Consider the following 11,896-nt stretch of genomic DNA (forward strand, 5'->3'; position numbering starts at 1 on the left):
TGCCAGGGGCTGGGCTATGATGCTCGCCAGCTCCTTGAGTACCCTGGGGTGCAGGTTGTCAGGGCCGGCTAACTTGAAGGTATCCAGCCTCTCAAGGTGTTCCTTCACAAGGTCAGCACTGATGGAGGGCAGGGGATCTCCCTCAGCCGGACCTCCCTGTCCTGTAGCGGGCATGGTCATCCCATGGGCTGATGAAAGACTGATGCAAGGTACCCATTTAATAGGTTGGCTTTTCCCTGGGCGTCAGTTGTCAGTTGTCTCATCTGGTTCAGCAGGGGTCCAATGTTGCCCTTGCTTTTCCTCTGGCTCCAAGCACATCTTAAAAAGGACTTTTAAGGAGTTCAGTTGCAGCCTTGGCTTTCCTGGTTTGCTCCCTGCAGGACTGGACCAGTGCAGAATATTCCTCCTTGGAGGTGAATTCCATCCTCCATCCTTTGTAGGCCTTTCTTTTTAGCCTCAGGAGGTCTGCTAGGTCCCTGGAGAGCCAGGGGAGCTGCTGTGCCCTCTTGCTGCCTTTCCTCTGAGATGGAATAAAATTAGCTTGTGCATTGAGGATTGCTCCCTTAAGGAGCAACCACTTTTCTTGAACTCCCCTTTCCCTAAGGTCATGGTCCCTTAGGGCCTCACTGACAAGCCTCCTGAGCTTGTCAAAGTCTGCCTTCCTGAAGTCAAGGACTTCCGTGTTGCTGACTGACTTGCCAGTTTTACGGTGCATGGTGAAGGTGATCAGCTCATGGTTGCTGTCACCCAGCTTCCCATCGATCACTAGGTTGCTGATTAAGTCATCTCAAGTAGCCAGTACCAGGTCAAGCAGCGCTTTGCCTCTTGTTGGCCCATAGACTTCTTGAGTCAGGTAGAGGTCATCCATGCACGAGAGGAAGCTCTGCAACTGCTCGGATTTTGCTGAGTGATCCTCCCACAAGATGTCCGGGTAATTGAAGTCACCCATGACAACCAAGGTCCTGGAGCATGTGGCCTCAGCCAGTTCCCAGGTGAACTGGTCAAGCTCAGGACTTTGGGTGGGAGGTCTGTAGTAGACTCCCACCATTGTGTCTCCCGTGCTGTATTCCCCATGGATTTTAACCCAGAGGGTCTCTAGTCGTCCACCTGGTTGCCAATATCAGCTTGCAGGGATGTGTAGCTTTCCTTAACATAGAGAGCTACACCCCCACCCTTTTTATCTACACGATCTCTCCTGATAGCCATCTATACCTGTGGTACAGTCATGGGTGGAGTCCCACCAGGTCTCTGTTATCCCTATGACATCATAATTATTTGCACTGAGCAGGACGATGAGCTCCTATGGCTTATTCCCTAAGCTCCTGGCATTTGTGTACAGGCAGGCAAGTGTCCCCTTGCAGGCTCTTGACTTGCCCACAGATTGAACCAGGGCTGGCACAGGTGGGCTCCCTTAAGTGCCTTGGCCTGCTGGCTTTGCAAGGGTTGCTCAGCGGGCCAGCAGTGGCAGTAGTCCCCCCATCGCCCAACGGGCTTAGTTTAAAGCCCGGTGGAGCAGGTCAGCCAGTCAGGCTGAGAAGAGCCTCTTCCCCAGGGGAGAGAAGTGGAGGCCATCTCTTCCCAGCAGCTCACTGCCTCTCTCATCAAAGAGCAGGCTGTGGTCATGGAAGCCAAAGCCTTCCTGATGACACCAGCGCCGCAGTCTTTGGTTGACTACGTGGATGAGGTAGCCTTATGGAAACCCATGTTGGGGTCTGTCAGGCAGTTGTGAAGGAGGTTGCAGACAGCAAATTAATGCTTCTGTGAGGTTAGGCACAGCCTAGAATCTGGAGGCAAAGAAATGCCTTAAAGCCTCTCCCCAGCTGTGGCTCCTGAGAGCTGCAGCATAGCATCTAGCCCAGTGCTTCTCAAAGTGGTCTGCGAGCTACCAGTCACCGGTCTGCAGCGAGTTGCCAGGAAAGAAAAATATATTTTCAGAAGCATAACATTGATATGTCATAGTGCCACAGTTTGTACATTCCAACACTCCAGGTGACGTCATGTTGTGCGAGGTGAGGAAAGAGAAAGAAACAGCCGGTTGCGCATTTTGTGTAGCTCTGTTACATGCAGTTGCTGTCACCGGCTGAACCGGGCACCAATCCCTGGCCCACTAGAAAAAAAATTGCTAGTCCACCACATCAGATAGTTTGAGAAGCACTGATCTAGCCAATAGCATGGGCAAGAGTCACTGGTTCAGATTCTGAACATGCATCAGCCCGGAGTTGGTAATGAAGCGGGCAACATGGGAAATCTACTGTTAAGTTTTGTGTATGAGCTGTGAAACTATGTGAATTTGATTACTTGGTGATCCCATCTGGTGTGTTGTAGATATAGTGCTGCACAAGGAGATACAATAGACTTACTTACTGTTCTCATCTTCCTGTCCTGGGTTGGGAACAAGTCTACAATTGTCAGGGCCTGGGGGAATGAGGTCTGGAATTCCATCATTATCATCGTCATCATCACATTCATCGCCTAGCCCATCTTTATCTGTGTCCAGCTGAGAGCTGTTAATGACTGTGGGGCAGTTGTCTGTGCTGTCCTGGTGTCCATCTCCATCACTATAAAAAAACCCACAACCTATTTATGAGTTCCTGCCTCCAGACTTAAGAACAGCACCAACACTATTTTTTAATGCAGAGTACTTCTTGTGCCCATCTGATCAGACCTGGTGGCACCACAAGAAAAAAAAGTAGTAGTTTATCACTAGGGCTTTGGGAGAAAGTATCCTGGACCGTGAAATCTGTTTATTTAAGCTGTTTATAGTGAAGATCTACTTTGCAAGGAGAGAAGGCTGTTTTTTGCCTTGTTTCTCCTCGCTAAGTGTTAGTACATCTGTGTAGCAATACTGCTTTTGACAAAACCTTGCTATCTCCAGACAGCACACCTCACAGTCATCGTGTCAGTGCAGCTGGCAGACTTATATGTTGCTCAGCACTGATGTGGAAAAGGTTTTGGGGAAATGTCTTGGCAGGAGGCCTGAAGCAGCAGAATCCTGTGACTGGAGCAGGGAAATCGCAATAAGCTGCACTGGTTCAGTCAGATTTGATCTGAAGACTTTGTGTTTTCCACTAGAACTGGAACCATCTTTTGTAATCCATGCCAGCACCACACCTGTGTCTGCTGTTGTGTGAAGCAGATGTGAGGTGCTTTGGGTATTATGCCTATGGAGGGCAGGGGGCTGTCACACTGCCAGAAAAAGAAAAGTAAAATAAAGTGCTGCAAACCTGTTTTTCCTGGAATCACTCACAACAGAGTAAAAAAACAAGCATAGCTTGTACTGTGACTTGCTCTCAGAAGTAAAGAAACAAATTTCCCCAGCACAAATGGAGTTGCTGCTCTGCCCAGCATAAGCAAAGGCTGAAGATAAACCTACCCACCAGATTCTTATAAAATGAAGGGGATTTGTTTAGGGTCATTTCTGCCTTTTACTGTTAAATTATTTCTGTCAGAGTGAAGTAATCCACTGAGAAAAACACAGAACACTTCACCATAAAACTGTTTCTTTGTTTTGATTTGTGTAATTTTAATAAGTTCTGAGTAGGGTGTAATTTCTATTTCTATGGGCGGACCATGGGAGCAGTAGACCCTAAATCAGGAAAAATCTCCCCTTGCTTCCCCTCTCATTCTCCTTTCCCCCACCTGTCACTGTCCTTGGCTGTCCCAGGGATGGGGGGAGCTCCAGAGCTGTTCCTACTCCACTCTGGCTGGGCTGCACAGGAAGCCGGGCTCAGCTGGAGACAGCAGAGTGGCAGCGGTGGTGGACAGGTTACCACTCTCTGAAGCCTGCTCCCTGGCTGGTGGGGAACACTTGTGGGGGCTGGTCAGAGAGGGGGAACTTGTCTACTGCCACTGCTGCTGCAGTGCCAAGCTGATCCTGGCTCCCTGAGCAGCCCAGCTGGAGCAGGGCAGGAGTGGCTCTGGAGCTCCCCTTCACCCCCAGCAGGCCAGATGTTATTTCAGAAGAGAATCTGATGTACTGAAAATATTAAACGTGAACACAGCAGGCATAAAGAACTGAAAACAATGGAGTAAATTGGGTTTGTTTGTAGAAGTGCCACTCTGAAGTTAGTGGCAATAGACTACCTTACACCAAAGCTAAATTAATCTGCTTGCCAATTGACATTAATTAGAAATAGGACACACAATACCTGTCTTGATTGGTATCACAAGAATCTCCAACCAGGTCATTGTCAATGTCTGACTGCAAACAGAAAAAGGGGAAGTTATAGTATTAAATGAGGAAAGAATGTGTTAAAATGACAATGCTATACTAGTGGTAATGAAAGATTAATGGGACTGAACTGGGACTTCCCAATGGAGTTCTGCCATTGGTTTTTGTGGGGTTGGACTTGGCCAGTTGTGAACACCATATTACAGCAATACAGATCATTCATTGGTGCAGACATGATACATGCTGTATGGAAATGCACCTAACTACTTCAGCGTCCAATGCCATTGTCCAAATTCAACATTTCCCCAGTTTTTCTAAACAGCACTTAGTCAAGCAGGAATACCTAATATTCTGTCTCCACATTCTTTCACAGTTGTTTAGTTCTCCATAGTCACTTGCCACACTAATAGCAGGGCTGAGTATCCTACAGATTTTCTTCCCCCCACTGACCTGGTTGGGGTTGCTGATATGAGGGCAGCTGTCACAAGCATCACCAACACCATCATTATCCTCATCCTTTTGGTCCTGGTTGGGGATCCTCTGACAGTTGTCCAAAAGGTTCTTAATACCTGAAAACACCTGATGTCAGTCCAAATGACTCCTTAAGTTTTCTAAATATTACAGCTTTTTTCAAAATGGATATATTGCAGCATTACTGTTCAGCGACACTCAGTGTCTGTGGCTGGTCACGTGGGACATGGTGCATAACTGCCTCATAAACCCTAACTGCATATCTTTCTTGTTTTTCTCTACACATCATTTAAGAAAGGTTAGAAGCACTAAACTAAGGGTATTGCTGTGTGTTCCATTTAGTCACGTACACCCCATTATATCCAATTCCCTCACATTACAGTTTACACCAACTGATACTTTTTGCCCATTATTACCAGTATATTTAAAAGGACCCAAGATGTTTTCCCCCTGAGACCCACACAACAATGAGAATAAACTATGACAAAATATGAACTCCCTGAATATGTGGGCAAGAGGCAAGTTGATATATTGGGATGTGGTTTGTCCTGTAGGTTCTGCTGTTAGTGTTGATAATCCATTTCATGTTTAATACTCTTAATTTTCATGTGAATTGTTGTGCAGCTTAACTGCTATACAGTACCCACAGCTTTGACCAGATGCTAAAAAGTATGTATACATTTGTAACATATTATGTATACTATATTATCTATAGTGTATGTTTGGATACAAACTACAAACTATGTACTATGTTTGTATACATCCTCAGCCCATCTGTATGTTTGTATGGGCTGTATATCTACATACACACACACAGATATAAGTATACAAAAGGTCTGTAAACAGAAAACTTATTCCATTTCCACATGCATGTCCTTTCTCACACTCTCAAGAGGAGATGTGCTGACTAAGAGACAACATCTTAAGACCTGCTGTATTTCAAGTCCAGTGAGCTGCTGCTCTTGGGATTCATATTTATCACAATTCAACAGTCTCACATATTAATTAGTGGAGTTCCTGCCACAACCTTTCTATCATTTTCAGCAGTCATGCCAACTGCAAGAAAGCAAGACATTAAAATTGCATGGTTTCACATAGCAACTGTGGGTGACTCCATCACTGTTTAGACTAAATATAATAGTGATATTTTAGCTCTAGAGATGCCTAAAGGATGGTGGCAATTATCCTTTTCAATGTGTAGTGCATATTAGGTGAGTGTCACAGATAGCACAGAAGCTACGAGTGAACATTTATCAACCATCTCCATCCATGTCGTCATCACAGGCATCTCCTTTCCCGTCACCGTCTGTGTCCTTCTGGTCATTATTCGGCACTGTACGGCAGTTATCACAAGCATCCCCAAAGATATCTTGATCACTGTTCTTCTGGTTAATGTTAGGGATTAAAACACAGTTATCCTAAAAGAGAGACAGACACCGGTTCCATTCTGTTAGATTCCTACTGGAGTCAAGTAATCCTAGCTCTTTCACTTCCATGAGATACAGGCTTGAATTTTATTTTTTTTTGCAGGAGGAAAAATGTTACTAAGAGGAGTATGACAGTCTGTGCATTCATTACACCTGGAATAAATCTCACCAATTATTTGCCAATTTTGAGTTATTAGAGTGGCAAAAAGATCAGTTGTACCAGGGGTTTTCTTCTCACCTAGGATATTGTTTCTAATTTCACATAGGTCCACTGAGATGGGCTGCCTAGAAATGCAGACATTCTTATTTAATACAATTTGAGAGACTGTACATTAGGGTGCATAAACAAGTTTGCTACTTCAGTCCACTTGGTGGAAAACAAGTGCCCCCTACCGGCATATTCTCAAACAGACCAAAATAAAAGGTAATTTGACTTTTTGATACAGAAAACTCATGTCCAGATTTAATGTACCTTCCAATTTAGTACCAGTATTACAAGGCCAATGGAAGGTGAGGAGCATATAGTCTTAAATGGGGAGAAGAGGAGTCCTACTTCTTCACCTCCTGAGAGCCGCTCTAATAAAACTGCCCATCTCCCACCCCAGAGCACGTGTAAAGACACCCACAGACTGATTCTAACATGAGCTTTTGCAGGCAACAACCTACTTTGTCAGATTCTGTCTAAATTCATTAGCAATATTTTTCATTTGATCAACATTATTAGTCATCTTCTCTCTCAACATTTTGGTGGCTGTCAATGAATATTTTTAGCAACAAATATTATTGATGAATATGCTTGTCATTGAATCAATATTCCAGAATCTAAGACTTCCATATAAAAATATAGCTTCAATCTCCTACTTGTTGAAGCAGGAGGTAGGGCTTGAAGTTGCTAAATTGAAGGGTGGCAACTTAGCAACTAACCTGTTCAGAGAGACATGAGTTTTTGTAGATGACAGCCTACTGCATTAGATGCTGTCAATGGACTCATACAACGCTATGAAGTCCAATCATGGCATCTAACAAAATAGACCATCACCTAAACTAGCTCCATAGCTACATACAGCACCTGTTCATTAGGTATTCCATCTCCATCAGCATCATCATCACAGGCATCTCCTATTCCATCACCATCTGCATCTTCTTGTCCAGAGTTTGGAACAAATCTGCAGTTGTCCTATGCAAAAAATAAAACTCTCAAATATGACCAGCATCCCAAGGGATACTTGAATCTTCCTGTGAATTTTCGTTCTCCTTATTAACTTTAAAAGTTTTTCAAATGAAATACTTTTTTTAAATACAAGAAACATTAGGCATCTTGCAAAAAAGCAGAAAGTTGCTGACAATTTGTAATGTTTTCCTTAATCTCTCTACCTGCCCCTTTTATCAACAGGGATCCTGGTTTTTCTCAAAATCACAAATTCTCTGATAAAACCCCCAAAATCCATTATCAAAATTAAAAGCCCCCTGCAGCCCTCCCTAGCCCTGTTGGTGCCCCTCACTGCCTCCTAAAGCCCCCCCAGCCCTGCTGGTGCCCCACATTTGCCCCCACAACAGCCCCCCTGCCCTAACTCATGCCTCTTGCCTCCATCCACAGCCCTTGCCTCCCAGCCCTGCTGGAGGGGGCCCCCAGCTGCTAGGGCTATAGGGCCAGGGACCCAAGTCTGCAGCTCCCTGCCCCCAACAACAGGCAGTTGCAGCAGAAGCAGCATGGAGCCAGCTCCCTGCTTGGGTGGAGGTGCAGCTGGCTTTTCACTTCCCCAGCCCTGCTGGTGCCCCCAGCCATGACCCGCAACCCCCCAGCCCTGCCAGAGGGGTCCCCATACCCCTGCAAGCCCCACTTGCATCAGGCTCCAGGAAGGAAGAGTGAAGCTGAGCTGAGCCCAGAGCTGTGGCTGACAGAGCCTCAGGCCCTGCCCTTCCCCCTCCCACTCTCTCTCCAGGCAGGGCTGGGGCTTTCCTGCGTTGTTTGCCAACAGCTTTTGCAGGCTGGAGCTCAACTAGCCTGCAGAGCTTTTTACAAAAGCAGGGAATCCGTGGGTTTCTCTGCTAAGAGGAGAAATCAGTGTTTTCTCTGATAAAAGGGGGAAATCCATGGTTTTTTTCTGTTTTTCCATGGGAAACGGAAAACTCGGATCCCTGCTGAGCAAGGGTGAGTATCCTACCTTTCTGCAGGTGTCAGCAGAGCATGTGAGGTCTTCATTAGGATAGCCATCAATATCTACATCCTTTCCACAGATATAACCATCACCAGCCCAACCAATACCACACTACAAATGAAATCACAATTACAGAATTTCAGAAGGAATGAAAATTCTATTTTGCAAACACTTACAGCAGTGCTTAAGATGGGAAATCCCACATTAATTTTAGAAAGGAGCAATATACAGAAAGCATCAACATTAATAGCAATATTATCAAGAACTTACTGATACCTATTAATACAGATTAAAACAATAGTAATTCCAAAGTATGAAATCCACTAACAACTGATGACTCAATCCTGGGTTCCTGGCTTGAAACACGTGGGGCCTGATCTTAAAAAATGCTGAGTACCCCAAAACTCCAATGACTTCCTTAGGGGCTGTGAATGCTGTGGTCCTCAGTATCTCAAATTGGATATCCAATACTAGTGGACATTTTGGACACTGTAAATGGGATTCAACATGAAGCAGAGGTTAAGACCCTCCTTGAGGATGACAAGATATTATTTCACTGGAAAAATAGGGCAGACATGCAAAATGGATGTTCGTAGAATCTTCAATCTCTTTGGAAATATTTTACATGTAGTTACTAAGATTGCATTAGCAAATGGAGCATGTCTGCCCACAAATATTTAGCTAAGTATCTAATTAATATAATTTTATACCATTACCTAATAAGAGAATATGATTGCTGAAATGATTTGGGTAAATACATGCAAAACTGCATGCAGATCTCAATCCTACCCTGACTCCCTTTAGCACAAATACATGGAAATCTTGCTATTACAGACAAGAATTTCAAGTATCCCAGGTGTTTTCTGTAATCTAATACCCTTAGCACAAGATGACTGCCTTCAGCAGTTATAGCAAGCAAAGTATCAGCACAAGCAGATTTAAGATATGGACAAACTTACTGTTGGAGCCATTTCAAAAGGGGAACATTTCAGAAGGGTAGTAGCTGTTACATCTTAAATGTTATGTGTGTCCATACCTTTATTCAGCTACAGAGGCAAGGAGAAAATTGCAAACTCCAGACATGGAAACAATTTTTTGCTTCCAAGGCAGCAAGTTGAGCAAGGTTCAGAGGCTAGGGTGACTGATGGAACACCTTTGGTTTCAGTCCAGCAGTGCAAACTTTTGCTATGCTATCCCACACCAATAAATCTCAACATTGCTTTTGAAAGTTGCAAACTCCAGAACGAATAGGACAGGAGGATCTACACATGAACACTGTTCCACAAAGAATACAATCTGGACTACCAGGTAAATACTAGGCATGCCATTATCTTGTTATCTTCAAACTAACATGGCTAACTATCTCTCTCATTATGTGTTATGTACACAACTATGTAGTCAAAAAACCCCTTTTGTAACTCTGTGCAGTAGAACATCCCAGAGAGTACTGCTGCAGCTCTGGATGTATAACTACTCAGAGCTCTTTTCTGCTGAGACAACACTGGATAGTAACTATATTTTCCCTGAAGCACAACATAAAAAAGGATGTTAGTTAACATGGTAAATGTAAACACCCAGGTATGGTTATCTATAGGTGTTCTATGGAAAAATACCATGTCTGTGTTATGGACACAATTCAACTATGATTGTAACCAGGTCAGATGTGTGTCATAGTTCACTGACCAAAACATTTCTATATACAGGACATAAAACAAGTTGTTCCCTCCCTTTCCAGGACTCTTTTGAGGAGTTTTTAGGCAGAATCCTAAAATACTTCATATCATTAACTTACAACACATGAAACATCTCCTTGCCTCTCCTCAATACACTGCGCATAGATACTGCATGGGTTCAGTGCTCGATTTTTGCAGCTTTTCTCAGCATTGCATCCCTTGATCTGGTCTCCCACATATCCAGTTTTGCATGGTCCACAGCGATAAGACCCCTGTAAAGACGAACAATAATTTACCAGAGTTAATAGAATTATATGGAAATGAACTAATTTATCTGACAGTAACAGTGTGTCTAGGTTTCATCTCACAGTATTGGTTTACAGCATGCAGGCTGTTTCACATTCATTGAGACTTCTTACTAGTTCTTTTTGTTAGTTTTCTTCATGAACAACTCGTAAAATGACTGCTTTGGAGACCAGCCTCCTGTTTTCCAAAGAAAAGGGAGAGTGCCAGCAGTGAAAATTTCTCTGCTTGCCTGGCAAACATACCTATCCCACTAAAAATGAGCCACCTGTCAGTGGGAGAGGGTATTACTATGACCATTTATGCTTTGCTGAGATCTTGACTAGATTTACAGGTATCAGTCACTCTTATGTGGACCCTCTTATTTCAGTTCAAACTAGGGTTGTTTTTGGTTATCTCAATGTTAACTTTAACTGATATAAGAGCATCTACACAAAGGTTTGCTTTGGTTTTTCTTAAACGCTTTTAATACCCTGTTAAACTCAGGCAGCTTCTTGGTGTAAATGTGGTCTAGGATTTGACTTAAGTTAAATCAAAATAAGCCCCATGTACACTGAAATAATGATATCTGTACAGCTTTGGCAGATCTCAGAGTTCCCTTCAGTAGACAGTATCCCCTTGGGTATGGGACTCTCATGCTAATCACATGGGAGTCCCAAGCTCTTGAGGCTTCTATAATGGTGTAATGCGAAGATATGAATGGAGTTTGTAGGTGGCTGTCCTGATGTTGCCAATGGGTACATTAGATAGGGCTGGATGGCCAAGCACCAGTGGAAAAAGCCTATAACATGGACAGTTGCTCCACCTTAGCAGTATCATGTGGCCCAGGATCTACAGTTCCTAGGCTATCACTGTGTCCTTAAGATCTGTTGGCTATTGAGATAGAGCTGTGGAGACCTTCAAGTATAGCCTGGTCCTATGCCTGTAATAGGCCAAAGTTCTTTTAGTGTCCAGTGAATATAATGAAGTTTTGCTCAGGAGGAACTGAACTTTGAGGAAAATACTGGCAAACTGACATGCTTTTCTTCTGGTTTGGCTGGGATCTTTGGATGACGCTTCAGGGACATCTTGTTGAGAGGAAGTATGCAACAAGAAGGGTCAGTCATGAAGACCTGACTCTCACTCATCCTGCTTGCCCATGTAATCACTAGTAAAAAGATGTTTCATAGTTGGTAGGGTCAGAAGGGACCCAAGTAGATCATCAAGTCCAACCCCCTGCCTTGGCAGGAAAAAGTACTGGGGTCAAACGACCCCAGCATGGTGTTCGTCTAGCCTTGTCTTAAAGACAAGGAGGGTAGGAGCCAGCATCACTTCGCTTGTAAGTTGGTTCCAGATCCTAGCCGCCCTGACAGTGAAGTAGCACCTCCTGATATCTAGCTTGAATCTACCCTCTGCCAGCTTGTGACCGTTATTTCTAGTCACTCCTGGTAGTGCTCAGATGAACAGGGACTCCCCCAATGCCTGCTGGTCCCCTCTGACCAATTTGTTACAGGCCACTAGATCCCCCCTCAGCCTTCTCTTGTAGAGGCTGAACAGGTTCAGGTCCCTGCAACTCTCCTCATAGGGCTTGCTCTGCTGTCCCCTGATCATGCGAGTGGCCCTCCTCTGGACCCTCTCCATGTTGTCCACATCCCTCCTGAAGTGCAGTGCCCAGAACTGGATGCAGTACTCCAGCTGTGGCCTGACCAGTGC

At 44.4% G+C, this 11,896-nt stretch overlaps 1 protein-coding gene across 2 annotated transcripts in view; it reads right to left on the reverse strand.

Moving 5' to 3' along the window:
• THBS4 (thrombospondin 4) overlaps positions 1 to 11,896 on the reverse strand; it is a 69,028-nt gene that overhangs the window by 13,720 nt on the left and 43,412 nt on the right. For both annotated transcript variants that reach the window (XM_019532187.1, XM_019532188.1), the window contains exons 10-16: positions 10,021 to 10,173; positions 8,235 to 8,339; positions 7,139 to 7,246; positions 5,901 to 6,060; positions 4,622 to 4,740; positions 4,149 to 4,201; positions 2,365 to 2,558 (exon numbers count right to left, since the gene is read on the reverse strand). In XM_019532187.1, the coding sequence (XP_019387732.1) occupies positions 2,365 to 2,558; positions 4,149 to 4,201; positions 4,622 to 4,740; positions 5,901 to 6,060; positions 7,139 to 7,246; positions 8,235 to 8,339; positions 10,021 to 10,173 (892 nt within the window). The remainder of the gene's footprint in view (positions 1 to 2,364; positions 2,559 to 4,148; positions 4,202 to 4,621; positions 4,741 to 5,900; positions 6,061 to 7,138; positions 7,247 to 8,234; positions 8,340 to 10,020; positions 10,174 to 11,896) is intronic.

The sequence above is a fragment of the Crocodylus porosus genome, unplaced genomic scaffold, assembly GCF_001723895.1.
Source record: "Crocodylus porosus isolate Cpor-Errol unplaced genomic scaffold, CroPor_comp1, whole genome shotgun sequence".
In the NCBI taxonomy this organism is placed as follows: Eukaryota; Metazoa; Chordata; order Crocodylia; family Crocodylidae; genus Crocodylus; species Crocodylus porosus.